This window comes from Fomitiporia mediterranea (assembly GCF_000271605.1).
Source record: "Fomitiporia mediterranea MF3/22 unplaced genomic scaffold FOMMEscaffold_14, whole genome shotgun sequence".
Taxonomy (NCBI): domain Eukaryota; kingdom Fungi; phylum Basidiomycota; class Agaricomycetes; order Hymenochaetales; family Hymenochaetaceae; genus Fomitiporia; species Fomitiporia mediterranea.
The window spans coordinates 825,999-845,822 of NW_006760399.1; the positions used below are offsets into that span (position 1 = coordinate 825,999).

At 47.2% G+C, this 19,824-nt stretch overlaps 9 protein-coding genes across 9 annotated transcripts; 5 read left to right on the forward strand and 4 right to left on the reverse strand.

Annotated features, from left to right (window-relative positions):
• Positions 1-86: 86 nt before the first annotated feature.
• On the forward strand, positions 87-1,374 carry FOMMEDRAFT_170743 (deoxyhypusine hydroxylase; the record flags this gene model as incomplete). The annotated part of the gene is made up of 6 exons (XM_007270755.1): positions 87-231; positions 284-417; positions 475-653; positions 716-946; positions 1,002-1,233; positions 1,288-1,374. The coding sequence occupies 6 exons, from the start codon at positions 87-89 to the stop codon at positions 1,372-1,374; spliced, it is 1,008 nt and encodes a 335-aa protein (XP_007270817.1).
• Positions 1,375-1,736: 362 nt separating this feature from the next.
• Positions 1,737-5,238, forward strand: FOMMEDRAFT_170744 (uncharacterized protein). Its single transcript, XM_007270756.1, has 4 exons — positions 1,737-2,050; positions 2,119-2,299; positions 3,568-3,635; positions 3,714-5,238. The coding sequence occupies exon 4, from the start codon at positions 3,985-3,987 to the stop codon at positions 5,080-5,082; it is 1,098 nt and encodes a 365-aa protein (XP_007270818.1). The 5' UTR covers positions 1,737-2,050; positions 2,119-2,299; positions 3,568-3,635; positions 3,714-3,984; the 3' UTR covers positions 5,083-5,238.
• Positions 5,239-5,513: 275 nt separating this feature from the next.
• Positions 5,514-6,213, reverse strand: FOMMEDRAFT_161161 (uncharacterized protein; the record flags this gene model as incomplete). The annotated part of the gene is made up of 5 exons (XM_007270757.1): positions 5,514-5,682; positions 5,740-5,855; positions 5,917-6,015; positions 6,076-6,105; positions 6,169-6,213. The coding sequence occupies 5 exons, from the start codon at positions 6,211-6,213 to the stop codon at positions 5,514-5,516; spliced, it is 459 nt and encodes a 152-aa protein (XP_007270819.1).
• Positions 6,214-7,971: 1,758 nt separating this feature from the next.
• Positions 7,972-8,214, forward strand: FOMMEDRAFT_136746 (uncharacterized protein; the record flags this gene model as incomplete). Its single annotated transcript, XM_007270758.1, has 1 exon — positions 7,972-8,214. One exon carries the CDS (start codon positions 7,972-7,974, stop codon positions 8,212-8,214), a length of 243 nt encoding a protein of 80 aa, XP_007270820.1.
• A 402-nt stretch (positions 8,215-8,616) lies between these two features.
• FOMMEDRAFT_170746 (uncharacterized protein) lies at positions 8,617-9,745 on the reverse strand (the record flags this gene model as incomplete). The annotated part of the gene is made up of 3 exons (XM_007270759.1): positions 8,617-8,903; positions 9,082-9,236; positions 9,540-9,745. 3 exons carry the CDS (start codon positions 9,743-9,745, stop codon positions 8,617-8,619), a joined length of 648 nt encoding a protein of 215 aa, XP_007270821.1.
• Positions 9,746-10,979: 1,234 nt separating this feature from the next.
• Positions 10,980-11,975, forward strand: FOMMEDRAFT_95305 (uncharacterized protein; the record flags this gene model as incomplete). The annotated part of the gene is made up of 3 exons (XM_007270667.1): positions 10,980-11,140; positions 11,197-11,631; positions 11,690-11,975. Coding segments are annotated over 3 exons (882 nt in total), but the record flags the coding sequence as incomplete, so codon positions are not given.
• Positions 11,976-12,625: 650 nt separating this feature from the next.
• On the reverse strand, positions 12,626-14,237 carry FOMMEDRAFT_161165 (uncharacterized protein; the record flags this gene model as incomplete). Its single annotated transcript, XM_007270760.1, has 7 exons — positions 12,626-12,911; positions 12,965-13,157; positions 13,215-13,601; positions 13,703-13,877; positions 13,929-13,959; positions 14,025-14,038; positions 14,097-14,237. The coding sequence occupies 7 exons, from the start codon at positions 14,235-14,237 to the stop codon at positions 12,626-12,628; spliced, it is 1,227 nt and encodes a 408-aa protein (XP_007270822.1).
• Positions 14,238-14,431: 194 nt separating this feature from the next.
• Positions 14,432-16,679, forward strand: FOMMEDRAFT_170749 (uncharacterized protein; the record flags this gene model as incomplete). The annotated part of the gene is made up of 6 exons (XM_007270761.1): positions 14,432-14,534; positions 14,721-14,972; positions 15,649-15,804; positions 15,856-15,911; positions 16,201-16,225; positions 16,292-16,679. The coding sequence occupies 6 exons, from the start codon at positions 14,432-14,434 to the stop codon at positions 16,318-16,320; spliced, it is 621 nt and encodes a 206-aa protein (XP_007270823.1). The 3' UTR covers positions 16,321-16,679.
• Positions 16,680-16,687: 8 nt separating this feature from the next.
• On the reverse strand, positions 16,688-18,088 carry FOMMEDRAFT_161167 (uncharacterized protein; the record flags this gene model as incomplete). Its single annotated transcript, XM_007270762.1, has 7 exons — positions 16,688-16,900; positions 17,028-17,160; positions 17,246-17,302; positions 17,342-17,765; positions 17,833-17,882; positions 17,932-18,013; positions 18,052-18,088. 7 exons carry the CDS (start codon positions 18,086-18,088, stop codon positions 16,688-16,690), a joined length of 996 nt encoding a protein of 331 aa, XP_007270824.1.
• Between the last annotated feature and the right edge of the window lie 1,736 nt (positions 18,089-19,824).

Sequence of the window (19,824 nt, forward strand, 5' to 3'; positions counted from 1 at the left end):
GAAGAAGTAAACGAGAAATGCAGTTACACAACGAAAATCTTCCGTCAAAAACTGCACAGCCACTCATCTCAGCTTGACCTTTAACCATGAACATCTCCGATGATGCATACAATGCGCTTAGAGCATCTCTTCTTAATGAAACAGGCAAAACACCCTTACATGAGCGATTCAGAGCCTTGTTTACTCTGAAGTCGCTGAAAAATGAACGATCTATTCAGATAATTTCCGAAGGTAGGTAGCTCTATGCACTTGGATTGTTGGCGCGATTTTGACGTTGAACTAGGCTTTAAGGATGAATCAGCACTGCTGAAGCATGAACTTGCGTACTGTCTTGGACAAATACACGATGAGAAGGCTTTGCCGGTCCTTCAGTCCGTGTTGAGAAATAAATCTGAAGACCCGATGGTACGCCACGAAGTGGGTCTAGTCAAAACTTTGTTCCAGTATAGTGATTTAAGGCTTTGGATTGCATAGGCTGCTGAAGCAATGGGAGCTATCTCTTCGGCATCTTCGATACTAGTACTCCGCGAATTCCTTGACGACTCCGAACGAACAGTACGAGAAACTTGCGAGATCGCGATTGCTCGGATCGAATGGGAACAATCGGAAGAAGGAAGGCGGCACCTCGAAGCTCGAAATAAAGAAGAGAATCAGTAGGTGCATCTTTCTTGTGTATCGATATGTGGAAACTAAGAAGATTTATTTTCGCATATAGGGTATACACCTCCATCGATCCTGCGCCACCTAGTTCTGGGTTACTCTCGGGCAAACCAAGCCCGACAGGTGTACAGCCAGACGATGTAAAATCTTTATGTGCCACTCTCCTTGATATCAAAGTTCCTTTGTTTGAACGATACCGAGCAATGTTCGCACTTCGGAATATCGGAACTCCAGAAGCTGTTGATGCTCTCGCGGCTGGATTCTCTGATGATAGTGCACTTTTCAAGTATGCCACTCAGCAGTCTTCGTGCGTATATCGGTACTAATAATTTGTCCTTTAGACACGAAATTGCCTTTGTCTTCGGTCAGCTACTCTCAACGCACTCCGTTCCTGCACTTCTCAAAGTCCTCCAGGACTCATCCGAATCCGATATGGTCCGACACGAAGCAGCCGAAGCACTCGGCGGAATTGCCACACCCGAGGTCCTACCTTACCTCAAAGAGTGGATGGCGAGACCTGATGCACCAAGAGTCGTAAGAGAAAGCTGTCAAGTGGCTATTGATATGTGGGAGGTACGCAACGTCTCGTCTCTAATGAATGACCTAGCCACTGATGAACTGTTCTAGTACGAGAATTCGGATCAGTTCCAGTATGCGGATGGTCTGCAAACTTTGGGGCAGATTCCCGCAACTACTCAGACTATCACAGCTTAATTATCCTAACATCACTAATCGGAGATGTGTAAGTTTTGTCAATGAAGAAGTTGATTAGACTTTGTTTCTTTGCGAGGGCTGCAACAAGTTCTGGTTCCGTCGTCTTGACGCGAGATCTGGGCTGTGCCAACTCAGTGCAAACTCGAACTGATATCTCAATCATAACTTGCACTAAAGGATCAGAATGAAACGATGTGCGCGATCTTCACTACTTACTGCAACGCAGCGTGCTGGCATGACAGTGGCAGAGTCGTATTAAAACTTGTTTCCTCTGTGCTCTCAGCATTTATCCTCACTTATCGCCACAGGAGATCATCTTGTATATGAGTCAACCTCCAGAACACCATGACTTGGAGAGTACTATGGCCTCTATCTTTCTCGAAGCGGAAGCACTCCTATCGGAGACGTCTATCAGCTCAACTGTAACTGCGTCCGACCTTCCCGGTGCAGGTCGTACTCTCGGAAGACTATACAGTCATCTTGGGAAAAAGCTCGAAGTGTGGATAAATAGGCTCGCAGCTAAACATGGCTATGGACCTCAGGCAATTGAATGTCGGATCTTATCGTACTTGGAAAGCCGTGCAACATGCTGTACTGCTCAAGTTGCTCCAACTCCTGGTTCTTCCAAAGAAAGAGCAATGAGGAAAGACTTGAAGAAATTAGTCTCCTACGCAGGGTAAGCACAGTTAAACTCTTAGTGCTTGTATTTATATTTCATCCCACGATTCTTCATCTTTTTTTAAGATCGAATATTCCGTCAAATCAAGAATCAGCCTGCCACGCAATTGCATCTATTGCCAGCACTGGGCCATACTTTATCGAAATGTTCAAATCGCTTGGAGCATTGAACGTCCTAGGCCGTGCATGTCTCCATGAAGAACAAGAAGCGCCGGACCATCTGCTTTCACCCTCTCGCAAAGCATTGGTTTGTCTTGTTGAAGTCAGAATAAATGCAGCAGGGCACGAAAACCTTCTTCTGCAACATGAACTGAGGAAAAGAGACCCAAGTTTCATGACAATGGATGTGGCCTTCATTCGAAGGCTTTGCACCCTCCGCTTTATATTGGTTGAACATATTGATTCAAGGTGAACATTGGATCCTCGCTACTAGAAGACTTTCCACTGACTTGTAAGGTACAGTTCACCGGAAATATCATACCTTGCTCTCCATCACCTTGCACAAGAGTGCAGCCTAAAGGAATTGCTAAGAATCAACAACACAACCCCAATACCTGCCCTGACTATCTGTATTGATGATATCAACCGTCAACTGAGCAATGCAACCGTTCACCTCTGTAACAAGATACAGAACAGTTCAGAGAGTGTCGAGTGGACAGACGTTGCAACTGTCATTTCTGTTATACAACATTTCTGTCTGCACCCGAAATTTCCTAAAACGACTTCAAACGAGCAGAATCTTTGCAAACTGTAAGCTTGCTGTACACTTTCTAAGATTTATACTGAAACAGACTTCTCAGAAACACTATCATCGACAAGTACTTGACTAACTTTCCTGCATACACAAGGAACGAATATCTAGAGCTTAGAGCTACTCAGATGGAGCTAAATATGGATCTAGGACAGTAATAATCCATTACCCTGTATTTACGTCGGATATTATTGTGGCGAATCGGTTTGATTGGTTTTGACAATTCATTGGAAGCACTGTAGCTGGATTTGAGAAAGATTGCTATCCACTAGAACTAGAAGACGATAATAATTTTCAGATGACAGCAATGCTCTTCTGATATAATACGTTTCAAGTTGCATCGATATTTTGTATGGTTATATAAATCTCACGTACTACCACTGGTGATTATAATGAGTTGTTCGACTAAATCAACCGCATTTCTTCGCGCACTTCATATCATTCTAGTCTTTTTAAAAAATAATTTATATGCAGTATGAATGCTTTGCCCCGATTATATAGTGCACCGTGACTATCTGATTCATCTCGCGTGTAAGCTTGAGACATGTCTCATCAGCAGTGAACCAAGCGCCCATCAATACAAGTACATTTTGATTGAACAGTACCTTGATCAAATCGACGCACCACTAGAAACAGCGATCGATCCACATTGGACCCATACAATTTCCGAGGATAGAAGGTAACACATGACCTTGGACAAAAATAACTCATGAAAACTAAGGAACCAAATCAGACGGAAATATACAAAACGGAGAGTCCCGCAGTTCATAGCACATTCAATTGTGTCGGCCGTGGGCCTTGACGACGAGCGGGCCGAGCAGCAAAATCTAAGGTGACTGTTGCTTATGTGATACGGCTATTGGATCGTGATTGGATGTCAATTGCTGTTGATTGGATGTAGACTGTGCAGGGGCGCCGGTGCACTAGCGACCTGGCGAATCAGATCAGCTCGTGAACGGACGGATGGTGTTGCAGCCGTCGCTGTTGTTGCTCTCAGCGTCCAACCACTCTGATGGAAGGGCGAGCGCTCCCCCAGTCCGTCCTTTCCCCTTCCCCCTCCTCTTGTTCTTGTGCTTAAGCTTGGATCGACGGCCACGGTCCTCTGTTCTGGAGCATTGAGCTCACTGCCTGGTGCACTGGCGCAAGAACCTTTATCTTTTTCGATTTGGTTTTGATTTGAAATGGCGTCGACCGTCACTCCCACACCTGGTCCGTCGAGCGAGCCAACGGTGGACGAAAGGAGGCCCCAGGCGGGCCCGCTACCTCGAAAACGAGGAGAGATTGGATATCAAGAAGAGATGGATGTTGGAACAGAGAATGAAGATGGAAGCGACAGGAACACTGACAGTGCGGCAGTCTTGCCCGTTCGGCATCCTGCAGATAGGGAACCGACACCCCCGCCAGAAGCATCGAATCCTGGTCCGCCCGACACTAACTCCGAGTCTGATGCGTCTTCATTGCACACATTGCACAAACCATCCAGACAATCCCCGTTCTTGTCATGGCTTGGACTGCTAAACAGGAAAAGAATCGGCGGGGTCAAGCTGGCTACAATTATCCGCCTCACTTTGCAGCTGTTGCTCCTTGCGGGGACGATTACACTTTGGGTCGTCGTGACTAAACTTCTTGCGCATGGCTCCTCCGGCAACGCATCTGCATCTGGTTCGCAAGACGCACCTCCGTCGCCAGCTTTGGGCGGTTCTGCAGGAATCTTCGTGCACGTCTCTTTCAGTATCGTCACCCTCGCCCAGCTGCTCCTCCTCGAGCGTTGTATCTTCTTCATCCGTGCTCAGCGCTACGCATACAATCATCCGGGCGCCGCGCTCCCCACGCACTCACGAGGTGCCCGTGCTGGTCCTGCAACAGGGATGGCATTCGCGCCATGGAACCGGCCGCCGCTCCCTACCTACGCAGCCGCACTTGCACAGAGCGGGGTTGGTACGGGAGATGTGGAAGATAACATTATTGCTATTCCACCTCCACCTGCGTATGGTCACACACGAGGGAGCACACTTCTTCTCGCTGGTTTCATGCGGAACAGTCTTCGAGCTGCGGTCGCACAAAATTCTCAAGGTACCAGTCGTCCAGCTTCTCATCTCCGAGCATCGCACGCATCGCATGCATCACGCCTTAGTCGACCGGTCAGTTATCGCAGTCACGATGAAGAGTGGGAAGAACGTTGCGACGCAGAACGGGCTCTGTATCTCGCTGAAACACTGGAGAGATTGGAGAATACCGCACAACCTTCGACAGTTCCCGAAAGAGTTCGTCGCTCGTAATTGCATTCATTAAGACAATATTTATCCTTTTCTATTGTTGCTGACACTCACGATCCTTCTGCCTTTTTTTCCCGTGTACCCTGTAATACCGTTGTGCCTTCAAACATTTGCATGTATTAACCTTCGTTCCTTTATTGCAATACAATCCACCTATCCTTCCTGTCAGCAATCCGTCCGCGCAGGGCTGAGATAGAGTACTGTATAGCTGTGAACAGTACTACGCAAATTACTTGCACCCCGCACTCATTAGACCTTATTGAAAGGTAAGCTGACTCACCAATTACCCTGTGTAAGCGGACTTCACACTATCCGATGCATGACGGGAAAACAAGTGTGTAAGCCACAAGAGTATCGCAGGAAGCAGGCTCAAGAAGCCGCATCAACGATTGAAGCACCCAAGCACATTTGCTCGAACAAAACACCGCTTCAGTTTACGGTACACTAGTGAGACGCGGGTTTTGCCGCACGGAGAGTTGCCGATAGAGTGTACCGCGACGACGCAGGTCTCCGCTACCTTGAACAATTTTGCGCGGTTCATGTGGCGCACGAGTAGGCATGCGCTTCACCGACTGATTCACGATTCCGTCCTTAACCGCCTCACTAAAGCTCCGACTGGCCAGCAGTGATCGGAAGTTATTGCATTCGCCCACCCCCTACATGCGTACGAGACAAAGTGTTGCCAGCTTCTCATATATCGGCGACCGACGTTCTTTAGCTTCGTTCCTTAATCTGCGATCGACATGTCCTTGAAACAGGTTCTTCCGAGTAAATAGCTATGAAAGTCATCAGCACGACATTTAATGAGATCGGACCGAAAGACCACCACGTTCGCACCGCAGTGTAGACACAGCTTAGGATAGCACGTTGCTTTTGCCTATCTACCACAAGGTCCCCTTCAATGTTCTCTTCTTGTGGCGTAAAACGCAGTAGTTTCTGTAGTCAGAAAAACGGTCCGGAATGCCCGTTCTTGAAAAGAGTCAAGAGGCTGTTAACTTTGTCGGGTAAAGAACACCTCTCTGGTCTCTGGAAATCGGAAAAGAAGTTGTAAGAATTTCCTCACATTCGCGTAAACCGGAAAAAGCTCACCTCTACTGGAGTGACTGTAGTAAGCAAGAAACCATGATTTTTCATCTTAACATCGACGTGTATCGGTTTAATAGCGAAAAGTATATCTCATTTAGGAAGAAACTTCAACTTTTGGGAAAGTACTTCGACATCTGAAAAGTATTGAAAACATCCTGGATTCGATCCTTGCAGCATAGGAGTGAGAGACCTCTTGGACAAATGATATCTTGTGAGGTGTATACGGATTGCATTGTATGGTCAGAAATAAATGAAGAATACTAAATTTTGTAGAAATCCGTAACTTATTAGAAAGGTACATTTACTTACCTGTTAGACGAACATAAGAAATGCATAACCTAGTCATGGACCCCCGAAAACTGTGTATTCTACTGTAACGGCCGATTTATGCACAGCATACCCTCAGTTTATGCTTTGAAGTATCGAACTAATCGTCCCAGAGGATTAGGTTCTGCTTCGCCATGCCTTGCCACCTCCGGGCCGTTGCTGAGAACCAAGCGTTCTCTGATCCCGAAGATATCGCACAACGAGGAGTATAGTAACCAGGTACAGTACTGCGCAATATGCTTGATCGTCCGAAACAGTCAGAACTCAGCGGGGAAGCTTATAGTGAGCATTGCACATACCTCACATCTATTTGCATCGATGCCACTAGCTATTGGATTGGTTTATCCGACACATCCTTCATGCGGCAGAACTATGCCTCGGTTTCTGCATCCCGGATCCATTGCAGTACCTCAAAATTTGCAATGGCTTGTGCAATTTCATGAGGACAGACCCCTTAATCTCACCGTCTGTTTCGGCACTAGACCCGGAGAGGCTTACACAGTAAAGTTTATCAATCAGCTGGTAGTCTTGCTTATCCTTGGGTTCTACAAATAGTTAGGAAAAGAATCTTTGTTGACATAGTACGTCATGGCAGGAAGCGATGCGACTACTGCACGCGTCCCGCACATGCACATAAAGAAAAATTTGGTCTCCGATTGAAATCGTCAGAGTTTTGATACTATTCAATACGCAAAGTATTTTTGAATGTACTCAGTTCTGTTCAACATAAACTTGCATCTTTCATACATACTCAATAAAGGAGTGAAGACGTGGCCTGAGTCTGTAGGCCCAGACGTGTCATCTAAGGAACGCTGCAATACTTTTCCTGTTTCATGTCTGTCAAATCTCACGAAACTTTCGACACATACTCGGCAAGTCAATGTATTTTCCTCTAATGTCGTAGAGTAAGCTAGTTCATCTCAAAGGCGGATACTCCCAGACGCTTTCCCGCTTCATTTTGTGCAGGTCTTCTGTGGTTCCTCAATGCCATCGCCGAAGTACAATAAACTACTTGTTTATTTCCAGTCTCATTATTAATATTATCGTTTGACCGTGTGGATGGGGTAAAGGCGAAATGTGTATGCAGTACAAGCTCCCAATGTATATCCTCTCTAAGGTCAGAGAAGCCACCGAAAAACTAGAACGCGAATACTATTTGTCCCTTTTAGTGTCTGTAGCGGACTGCCTATGCAACCAGCATTGCATTTGGAATATGTAATTGTCAATATGAGTCGCTGCGTCTGCTGCGGAAAGTGAGAAGTAGAATACGGCACTTGTGGAGAAAACAGGTGTTCTCGAGCCCAAAACACATGCCTAATGGTGAGCGGACCGCCTCTGTCCCACCAGCACATTCGGCACGTTTTAACTAATATTACGAGATTTACGACACTTCCGTGTGCAGTGCATGGATGACTTCGTTCATAGAGTATGGTCTGCCCCACAGATATGATACCCAACGCCTTGAAGACACATGATTGCATGTACACATCCCTAAACACCTTTACCCAGCCCCAAGCTTCAGCACTTTATTACGACAACCCCCAGAAAACTGTTGGAGTGTTACGCAAAACTAGCAAGTTCGCTCCAGCGTCCAATAGCTTCAAGGAACACCCTGACGCCATAGAGCTTTCCCTTGATCCTAATACCAACTCATTCACCACCTGCCTTCGGGCAGTACTCTGCACTGCAGGCCGAGAATCTAATACTTTCTGGCACATTTAACTTTCTAGAACGAATAATTAGACTCGTTCTGGAAATTTCTGGAGTGCCGAGAAGTACAAGTACCTGAAGTGCGCATCCCGCCATTTGCATTGTCGGAGTGTTTTTGGAATGGTAGCGGGTAAACAAGTGACCATGGTGAATAACACTATGCAGGTGGATGCCGGCACTCGTTTTCTTGAATTCCTCAACTAGTCCGTTCAAGCATCCTCGGGAAATGCCCTATGGAACCCTCAAATTGGGGAGAACAAGTCCAAAACTGTGTAGAATGGTGAAGAACATCAGGGAAGAGATCAGAAGTCGAGAGAAAGCGAATGATCTCGACGAAAGCTATGGTGCTAATAAAGGCGCTCGACACTGTTCGACGATAACGATTCGCAACGCGAATAGGCCTGGAGCTTCTAATCATCCCTTGTTCCCCGCCCTCCTTGAGCTCCTCAACGGTTGCTTCTCAATTCCGACATCGGTCTCCTGCGGCTGAGTGTTCCCTCCTCGTATACGTACTGTACTTCGGCCCGCCTCTTTTCCTGTCCCTTGAGGTACCTCATCCCCAAGTTCTTTCCCTTTCCACCCCCTGTTCTTGAACTTCCTTATGCATGCGCTGTTTACGGCTTCCAGAAATTCCGTACGTGTCACACTCACGTTGGCAAACCCTGGTTGGCGGCCAAACTCGGCGCCTCCGTAGTGCGCCGCTGCGTTTGGGTTGTACCGATTGAAGGTTCAGGCCCAGACAAAATACAACAATTAATTGTCTTTCTTGGATGATATGTATACGCGTGCTTCATGTCCAACAGGATCGCAATACAGACATTCTGGGCAACTGTCAGCATTCAAGAAAACCGAGATTGAGCTTAGATTAAGAAGACGTACGGAACCCCGCGAACATCCCGTTGCCCCCGACCACGCTGATATTTGTCCAGAACAACCCTTGCATGTCTACAGGTAGGAACAAGATCGAGTCCGCGATTGCGCAGGAATGTCCCGCTTGGCCAAGAAGATTGATGTAAAGATGTCCCTCAACCAGCCTCAAATTCAGAGAAGCTCAAACCAAAATCTCTGGGCCTGAACAGAACCTCGGGTATTGGAAAACGTTTAGTATTCATTGAACAACATCTTCAGCCGCCGGAATCTCCTCCCCTGCAATTTTACCCTTTCCGCTCGTCCCTCTGAGCACTTCGGCAAGATCTATTCTTGTTCGATCTTAGATGAATGGAACCTGCTTGGCGCATCAATTGCGAACAGGATAACAACCATCAGCAATGGCGCTCCCCGACTGAACTTCATGTCTTCCTTGTAATTTGTTGAGACGCAGCACGACTTCGGCTTACATCATTCCTGATGCACGTTTCGCAATCAGATCAAACTGCCGGAGTGAGAGCAGCTCCTTCAGGCGGTTAGTGAGAGCCGCTCCTTTGAGGTTAATCTGACGAATATCTAGTGCCGCGAGAGGAAACTTTGCCCCAGATAAAGTCGCCTTCGGATGCTCTTCTAGATCACCTTCCCATTCATCATGATACAATGCGTGTGAAGCCATATCCGGAGTCGACGATCAACATGCATTCCGGACTCCAGAGGCCCCTCGGAGTGGGATGCTTCTTCGCGAAATAATGACCCGTAAGGCAGGAGTGACGCCGCCGTCGCCGCCAGCCAGACAACCGTTCAGCAGTATATTTTCGCTCTCGTCCGACTCTCACGCGTACAGTAGCAGTACTGCTGTGAAAATTTATTCCTCAATCACGAACTGGTCTTCTTTGCTCGAGATATGGCTGTGTAATGAAGATAGACGCGTCCGGTATCAGTATCTGATTGTGCGTCAATGGACAGATTACTTCCATAATGTTGTCGATGAACTGCAAGCATTCTGTCTGGAACAAACTATTTCGTATCGCTTTGTGAGCATCCCAATTGGTCAGATAGCCCTATATATTGGTAAAGACGTGCTTCATTACTGTGAAAGTATGGCGCATTTAAAGGAGAGACGGTAGTGAAGTGAGGAGAAGTCCTTACATCGATAGAGTTCATGTCTGAAGACATGATTTTTTTGCGACTTAGCCTGCCTCACGATTGCGTTTTCTTCGTCCCGATTTCTGAAGGTAAGTTGGTGACTGGCTAGTGGAGGTAACCTACAGATTGATCCCAGACATGAAATGTCCATTTTGACAAGACCTTGATTGCTGATGCGCCGTTGATACGTCCTTCTCGAAGATGGCAATATGAGTGTCGCATGCATGATGAGTCGCTCATCATTGTTGCTGTCAAAGTTGCAGCTCAGCTCGAACTTGGGCGCGCTCACGCGTCAGGGTCACGCTCTTCGTGTCTGACTCGAACTGTCGAGTTCTCTCGTGTCTCTCTCTTTTAGGTCTCTGAACAGTGTATAAACTACAACCTAGTATCATATTCAGAGAACTAAACTGGTTCTTTGGCTAGTATATTAATCTACCTGCTACCTCCCTCCATCAAACCGTATTGCACAGGGGAGACGCTCAGCATCTGCTATCTGACCATTTGTAACGTCAACTCTATTTCGGTACAAAACAACTTCTAAGTAGTCGCCATCTCTGGATGGCCGCCAGTAACAGCTGTTTGATAGGAGGTTCCACAAATTAAACGCTCTTCCCTGGTATCTTACAGGACACCGGCAGTTCCAGCATGTGTATTGGCCTCTGGTCCCTGGAACATCCAGATTATGCTCTGTACGCTGCGGTCCCCATCTAGCGGAAGAATTGTGTATCTGAGCCTTTATTCATCCCCTTCGCTATCGCAGAGCACTATGTACTAATCGCGATGAATATCTCTCACGGCCAACAGTGAACGCACACTTTCACTCGTTCGGGCGCGAAAGCATTGATAACTTTGTTCTGTCCGGTCGCGATCTCCAGGCAGGTGGCTCCTGGTTCGGCATTAACCGTGTCGGGCGTGTCGCTCTTCTGTCAGTCATCATCATCCCACGACTGGGTAGAAGCGGAAGCTGACCAAAACGAATAGAACAAATATTTCTGAAGAGGTTAGCGTCCGTTTCAGGGAATCCAGAGGGCACCTTGTTTCGTCGTTCCTGCTCCCAGAAGCTCAGGATAAGGAACACTGCGCAAGAATACTTGCAAACAACCACTCTGCCGAGTATGCCGGATTTAACATACTTGTCCTAACGCCTTCGAGCGACAGAGAAGACGGTTCGCTTGCATATGAAGCATTGCTGATCACTAATTGCAAGGGTGGCGGTGCAATTACCGGTCGTACCCTTTATACTGAAGAAAGGCGTGTAGGTGGGGTCTCGAACGGCGTAGACAGTGTCAATGGGAGGAGTTGGCCGAAAGTCAAGACGGGAGAAGCTTGCCTAGCGGAAGTTCTCTACAAACACCAGGGAACTCCGGCGCGTCTATCCGAGGACGAGCTTGTCGAACGCTTATTCGGCATTCTGTCGTGAGACGAACTTTTCATATTTCCTGTAGCTTTTTTGGTCATTAATGTTCTGTGGCAGAAAGCAGACTTCGCCGCCACCAAACAACCGCTTTCAGCTGCGAACGTCGATCGAGATCCCGCCGTTGCGCATGTCCGGCAGTTTATCTCCCGATGCCAGACCAGCTGACGGGCACAATTTCTATGGCACACGCCTTTCGACTGTTCTGCTGGTACGCCGGGACGGTCGTGTTCTGTTTATTGAGCGGGACGTCTGGAGACTGGATGACGAGGGTAATGCTGTCCGAGGAGATCCGCGGAAGGAACGTGTCTTTCGCTTTAGGCTAGATGGGCATGGTCAGGATTGAGTTGACGATCCTAAAAATCGGCTGGGATTAGTGGCGTTGATGCACTACGCGTCCTTTTCTTAGCGTCTAACCATCCAGGGCTCTCTTGAGTTTAGCCGCAATGCCAGAGTCTATATTGTATAGGAATAAATTGGTGCATGCGGACTAGAAGAAGAATCGATTGGAGGCACGAAGATCACGTAACCAGTGTAAAACGTAGACCGTTTACATGAACAGACGTATCATAAATCGCGCTAAGAATTAGGGATGAACAATGGTGAGAAGTGACGAAAACAAGTGAATTGGTTAATGGCATTATAATGCAGTCCACGATGCGAGGGTATGGAATTGTTCGTGCGAAAGTATGACGGGAAGTTCCCTAATCCTAATGAAGGCTTCGGCTTCTGTACAATGAACTAGAACCGTAAAAGCGGAAATGGAGCAGAAATCGTGGCAGGGACATTAGAGTCGGGAGAACACGTCAACACGGGGTCATTAAGAGGTATCAGGACATTAACAATACAAGGGGGAATCCAAGAAAGCATCAAGTTACCATCCACGCAATGGAAGAAATGGAAATACACTTGATGAAGGTGAACCTTTTCGATAAAGGTGCCAAGAAATAGTTCTGTTCAGGGAACTTTTAGTCGTCGGGAGAACGGTTGTTCAATTCAAGAAACAACATCGTATGCTCCGACCGTTTTGGCATAAACATCCGGATTCGCGAAATATGCATTCACATGACCATTGTGATGCGCATTATTCTCTGCCCCCCACTGAAGCATATGCAACGAGTGAGGTGTCGGCGGTGCCGACATTGGCACCGACGTAGGAATTGAGATAGGTGTCATCAAATCACTTTCAACCGGTGATCGAAGCGTTTCAGAAGTATGTCCTTCGAAATTAGTATAAGGGCCTGTAGTTGGTGCAGAGGATGGTTTAGGTGATTCATCACCACTGGAGAATGAATTATGAGCTTCTAGACGAAGAATAATGGTTGCTGAGCTTACTGAAGGATGCTCTTGAGGTCCTGAATATGTCGATAGATGGAACATCTGCTCTGCGAGTGCCCTGGAAGGTGCTGCAGATAATTTGACATCCCCTCAAGTTGTCGCGCAAGAGCGACGAAGGAATGGTTCGCTGCAGGATCGGAAACGCATGCACAAGTGTTCTCGTAACGATACATGTTAGTCGCTGAGTTTCCTGAATACGGCAAGAATTAATATTCTAGTTAGAGGAAGGCTACTCCAATACACTCACCATTCATTCCACTGGATGCCGACGAAGAAGGCGAGTAAGCTGCCGGAGAGCAACCGGTAGTACCGGAGTTCCCGTTACTACATGCTGCTTCGTAGGCATTCGTCGCATAGTGGTTCGATGGCACATGACCAATGTTCATCGAATACGTTGTACTCGTAGCAGACGGCGGCGGCGATGGTGAAAGACGGTAATAGCAATTTGAATGCTGTACTTCCGCCACAGGCTCCGTCTTGACTAAGGGAGCGCCTGGCTGCGGAGTATGCTGCCGACGTTGTTTGGCAAGTGCTGCGCCCGCAATGTTTCCTCGTTTCTGTGAGCGTGTATGCCATTTGTCACTTGCATCACCGTCATAGTAGTTTGGATCGGCCCAACGAGGATGTGGTTTACCTGAAAAGTTATTCGGCGTGAATATCGGGAAATCATCCAAAAAAACATGGATAATAAAATTGCACTAATTTCTAGAACGGACGAAGAAAAACCCGACTTACCACGAAGCTCCCTTACGAGACTCTCGAGTTCAGCAATTCGATTCCGCAAGCGGGTCGTTTCATCAATATCAGGGTCATCCCTGTCAAAGAACGTAAGTTTTGAGTTACGCGCCTGCTGTCGTGAGTGTACAGACCTGAGAGCGGGATCATCGACCTCGTAGACGCAAAGTCCTGTCTACAATGGAAATCAGTTGAATTATCGCGAAGGGCTATTTGGAACACAAACGAGACCAAGCTGTATGCATCTCTGGCAAGGCCTTTATATCCAAAGTAATATTGTCAATATCTGAAATACATAGCTGGAGATTATCAGATGACTGACCGCTTACGATCACACTAGAAGTGATGGCCGTCAGCACGTGTGTGAGAAACGGGAGAGATCGGCTTAGCATACCTTGCGCTTGGAGGTGTGGCAGTTAAGGCATGACTGGGTCGTCCTGTTCCTTCGACGCTTGCGATGGTCCATGTCTATTGTGAAGTCGATATCAAGCAAGTCGCCTTTCATAACATGCGGTTGGGCATCAGCAGCGAACATGGTGTCGGATATCGGGTGAGGCTAGATTTTGTGGGCAAATAGATGCAGCGGCGAGGGCTTGGTATCGAAGGTACGGAAGTGTTGAAACGAGGCTGCTTATAACTGAGACCGCATATTAAAATAGCACGAGAGACAAACAAGGAGTCAGTAAACAAAGGGTTCCACCTTGATTGTGTGGATGCCAAATGTGGACGATGCCTGGACGAAGAAGCGACTTCCAGATCTCGCCGTTATCGTTTGATGTTCAGTTATGCGAGCGCTTCCGGGGTGTCGCAATTCGATTTCTTCCTTTGCATAGTCAGCCCCGCTTCCCACCAGGACGCACTGCACATTTCGAATTACATTTAAATTAGGCATTTCTTGGAGCAGGCCGGACATGAAAATGAACGATCGAGATTTAAGCGCGAGAAATATGGTCCTCCATCATATGTGTAACTACACGTGTCGGCATCAGGCATATGGCCCTATGACGACTCGATGCAGAGTATCTAGTGGGCAGCTCTCATGATATGATTCTTGCCGCTGCCCACTTGTTCAGAGTTCGTGCCCCAACGCTTCCAAGGGACTCTGGTCCCCATCCGGATATGCCGGGAACGCCTAGATCATGCGGATATCGGATGGATGCAGTCCCCCTTTCCAAGCCAGTCTGCGATGCTCGGGCGGAACGCGAGGGCCGACGGCTTGGAAGAGGAGGAGAAGAGCGAACAGTCTCGCTAATACGAGATCGGAACCTCGGTGAGGATCGCTGTGACCTGCTCGCCTGCTTATTTTGGCATGTTTACCCAGGTGCCAGAGGTCTCCGAATGGTCACACAAAAACGTTATTTATTATTAGTATACCCGCAGTTGTTTCCCGTCCACGGCATGTAAACACTCCTTCATTCCATGCCATAACTAATCAATGCTTCGTTCTGAAGCTCTCACTCGACATCGGGTGGTCCTCAATAGAACGAATCCACCCTCTTGCTCGTCTCCCGAACTGACTGACGACTTAAACTAGACGACACAGTTGAAACGTAAGACGAACCTCCAAATGGTAATGCTTGTTCTACATTCAAGTATATTAAAAATGAATTGAAGCACAGATTTCGTCTGATGCACAACATGGCACAAAGACTGTGTCATTTTGCCTATAGTCTAGACAAACTCAGTCACCACTTCATTAATGTCCATGTGCAGCATGAGAAGTAATATCGGGTCATCGGACCATGGACACAGACAGGGGGCCGCACAAGTGTAACACTCCTTGGCTCGGCAAGCCAGAACGGTCGGTGCTAGCACTACATACACAGTCCGTGAGACACTAGTGATCGCTCTTCCCTTTTTATAGAGTGTGACGAAAGAAAAGCATCATAGTATCGCAAATAGTACCCTTCTACGTTCATTTGGAAATTAATTCTGTTGTACATCAGAGAAGGCCCATGAAAGTACACTACTGTCCTTCCGCAAACGCATTCCATCCGGGAGGAAGCTTTGGAGTCATGAACACCGAAAATTACGGGAAGATGGAGGGAATATACGAAGGGAGGATCCGAGTGAAGCGAAGAACTTGCTTTCGGACCTCTCTTGTGTTCGAAAAATACAATCGGTATAGGAGCTAAATGACTGAGTCTAACCAGGGGATGGTGGAATTAATCAGCATCGTAGCCAGGATACGGAGAAGCCCACTTTCAACGTGATGAAGTAGTGTTCTGAAACCGGGTGGCTCCATACGAGAGGCATACTACTGTGTCAGTGAATTCCGATTGGGGAGTTTCACCAGGTAAGAGAACCCAATGGCTCCAGAATTTCTGATCGAGATCGAGATCGGAAAACGCCTTTCGGGAGACAAAGATTTGCGGCCGTGACGGACAAACAGTTGCCAGAAGTAGCGTATACTTCATGAGATGACAGAAAATGGTGAATCCTATTCATTCCTATTGGTAGTGGAAGATGAGAGGAAGCTTGCTGAATGAAATGTCCAGCTGGACAAGTTGCACATGCCGAACGGTGAGTGTCGGCAAAGTGATACTTCGAAGAAGTCTCAACGGCCTGCTAACAATTGACTTATCACAGGTCGTCTGCCAGTTGAAGCTAAAGCTTAGTCATCTCTTGCATCACCATTCCGCTGTTCGAAAACGAATTGTGGGCTTTTTAGTTAACCTTGTCTGCGGCACGTAGAAGTCTGTAGTCTAATTTCGGACGACACACACGGTCATGAGTTTAAGGTCAATACAAAGTGATCGATCAATGTGGTGAACGGACATCAGGGAACCAAACTCGCTTTAACGCACGGAACCTCAAACCGCAGCCGAGTACATTGCTGAGGGGACCACAGAGATTATTTCAGGAACCCGTTCCTGATGTTCTTAAGTACAATTCATGCAGATAGGTTATTGGGAAGACGAAGGCATTCCGAAATACCCCGCAAGCAAACATCCCCATCGTGATCATTTAAGTGAACCTGGAACTTTAATTGAAGAAAACGGCGGAGAGAGTTTCGTCGACGACACGAATTGAGCGCAAATCAAACATCTCGACCGGCCCTTGGCGCGCCGCTCGCGAAGAACTTGATATGCTTCGCGTCTTTGACGGCAGTGACGAATAAATCTGAACACTAAGCGCAACCAACCAGCTCTTGAGCTGACCGAAGAGTTCGTTCGTAATCCAAAGAAAGGACGCAGTCTAATCATTGAGATTGAGGATGATCACCCCTAACCTTCATAAGGGGAAAAGGTTAGGTAACCATTTCATCTCCCTCTATTACGTGAACGCCACAAGAAATCGATAGGCTTCAGTCTTACTTATCCACTCGAGAATCCCTCTGGATAATCGGAGAGTTGTATCCGAACAAACTCGTAAAAAGCCGAAAGGAATAGGAGGCCCATGAGTGGTTCGCTACTGCAGCCCTTCTTAGAACCGTGAGCCAAGCGAGGGGGCTCGATCTTGATGCCATTGTTCGTAGGTCAGTAATGAGCATCTCGCCAGGGTATGTAGCTGCTCATCTGTGGTCGAAAGCAGAAAGGGTACGTCGTATACGATATGCTTGCGATATCGGCATCTTTGAGTGCAACGTGGTAGAGCGTGCTGTTCTCATTCAAAATGTATCAGTGTTCATAAACTTACAACGGGCGTCCAAGGCCATATCGCTGAGTTCGCCGCTCTCTGAATGCTTCGGACGGGATAAACGGCCGCGACGGGACTAACGGGCGGCGGTGAATTGGGAATCCGAAAAGGGAACAGACGGAGAACCTTCTTTCCATGCTTCCGCGGACAAGTGACGATGCGTAGACTGCATTAGATATGCGAGAAAGGCACACGAAAAGCGCAGCCCGGACACAGTTATTCAGCTCTGCATATGCTGCAAGCTCCAATGGCGTAAGGCGATGCTGGCAACCTCTGCCTGTATCGCTGAAGTATTTATCCGCTGTGACACATTCAGAACATGCAGGGACACTCGTCGAGGGGAAAGTATGGTTACTAGAAGAATAGAATCCCGGTATCCATTTATAGCGAGCATGAGCTGGAGTGTCCGGAGGACTAATGGCAGCTTATTCAGTGAAGGAAGCGAACCACTTCCTTTTACTACGCCCCTCAGAGGATCATCATTCGTTGACCGACATTGAGCGTTAAATTCATAAGACTGCCGACTGCAGCGGAGCTTGTCCTAAAGCGTCAGATCAGGAGACGAACGAAAGAGTCAAAGTCTCCTTGACCGTTGATGCAGTATATAGTCGGTCCCTGGAGAAGTGAACATCATGCTGGATCGAGACCAACCACGAGGCAAATCACCACGAACTGTATTTTGATTCAGCAACCTCAGCTTGTCTCTTTACGTCTGTCACAGCTTGTCGATGCGCGCTCATCTGTCATTCTGCGGTCTTGCCGTACTGCGTGGAAGTAATGAAGGGTGAGTGAGTAAAAACGACATACACGTAACACTCAGTATAAGTCGACATTGTCCAGTTTACGTAATTACTTCTCAAAAACTTTTCGACCGACGCTTTACCTAGAAAGGAAACATCTTCCAGGTATAAAAGGAAGCTTTTAGGCTTTCGTCAGGCATTTCCAGCTTTGGAGCCCTGAACCAGGCCATCGGCTTCACCACGAAGTGTAGGCCAACATCTCCATCTACTGAGCTAGCATCTCCTGTAGCAGGCGCGTTATACTGCCTATTCAAATGCTTGATAGGGGGTGTAGACTCCTTTACAGTCTGGCCGGTCGTAATACCGCATGCACGAGTAATTGTCCGGATGAAACGGACCCCTGTAGAAGTAACAGTCTATCATGATGCGCTCATCAATGTTATCTCTTTAATGATCAATCTCCTCGGCCAGCGTCGGTCAACAAGGTTAGCGAAACGATGCAAAGCGGTTGCTATTCAATCGCTTAGCATGTATTCTTGGGTACAATATGCCCCCGATCTTTGACAGATGGAATGCCACGATCGAGTAAACATTTATTTCAGGTAAGCAACGGTGCTCGTGTTAGACTAGACTGAAGAGCTTTCCCTGTCGGTGCAATAAAGTTCCTTCTTGATCCTATAGTTCTCTTGCAGAAACAGCAGGCAAAGGAAACGGAGGAAATCTTCCCACCCATAGACTAGCTAAACCCTCTCACAAATCAGCTTGAGCATGTCAGGTTAGCATTGAATGCTCAAAGCTAATCATGGGGGTGCACGTCAATGAAGGACGGTATCACACTCTATTGGGTCGCTCCCACCTAAGAATATCGTGATCGAGCTCACTTTACAGTTTTGAGTGGTTGGTCCAAATTTAGAGCCTTCTGCTAAGGCTTTGTGGCGCTGTTCTTCGCGCGAAGGAGACAGTTCTTCTGCATTGAACATGTTCAAGCACTTTTGTTGAGATTTTCTGTTCTGGGCCGTGTTAAGATCTGTTTCTCTGTCTAGAATAGCAAACGTTCATTTTCACGATTCGGAATAGAAGGACAATGCAAAATGAGGCTTCTATGTCATATTGCAAGGTTCTGCATTACGGTTTGGCTGTGCTTCTTGACGTCACGACGATTTTCAGGGAAAACGGAGACAGTGCGCATGAATTATCAGAGCCGCTCTTTCTCACTGATTCGCTACGTTGGCGACAACCGCTAAGTCCTGACTATCTGCGACATCGTTTCTAGCTTTTAAACTTTTCCGACAATCAGCTTCGACGATCCGCTTAATTGACGAAAATTGATACTCACATTCCAGAGCTTCGACAAATTGTGTTCGCTGCGTTTTGAAAGCATCTGCCTGCCCCTGGGCAATAGGAAGAGTTGAAATTCTCACTGTCACAAAAGCATGAAAATATTGCGCAAAGAAGTTGCATCAGTATTACAATAAGAATGATTGTGAAGCTACCTTTCATTAGACGCATCGTAATGGTATCACATCTAGAAGACAAGATAAATGTGTGAATTTTTGTGTAGGGTTATATTAAGTTATAAGGCATGGTGTGCGCGTAAGTATGTCTGGACTTAAAGTGGCAAATGTATCATTATATCACGTGACCGGATCTTATACGTCATCGAAAGTGAGAGCGTATCGAACGTGTCTACGCGAAGAAACGCGACGCACATGGGGCATTTCACAATTTCTTGCCTTAAGAAAT

Bases quoted from the DNA above. Each gene is read 5' to 3' on its own strand.
- FOMMEDRAFT_170744 (XM_007270756.1), top strand. From the start codon at position 3,985: ATGGCGTCGACCGTCACTCCCACACCTGGTCCGTCGAGCGAGCCAACG.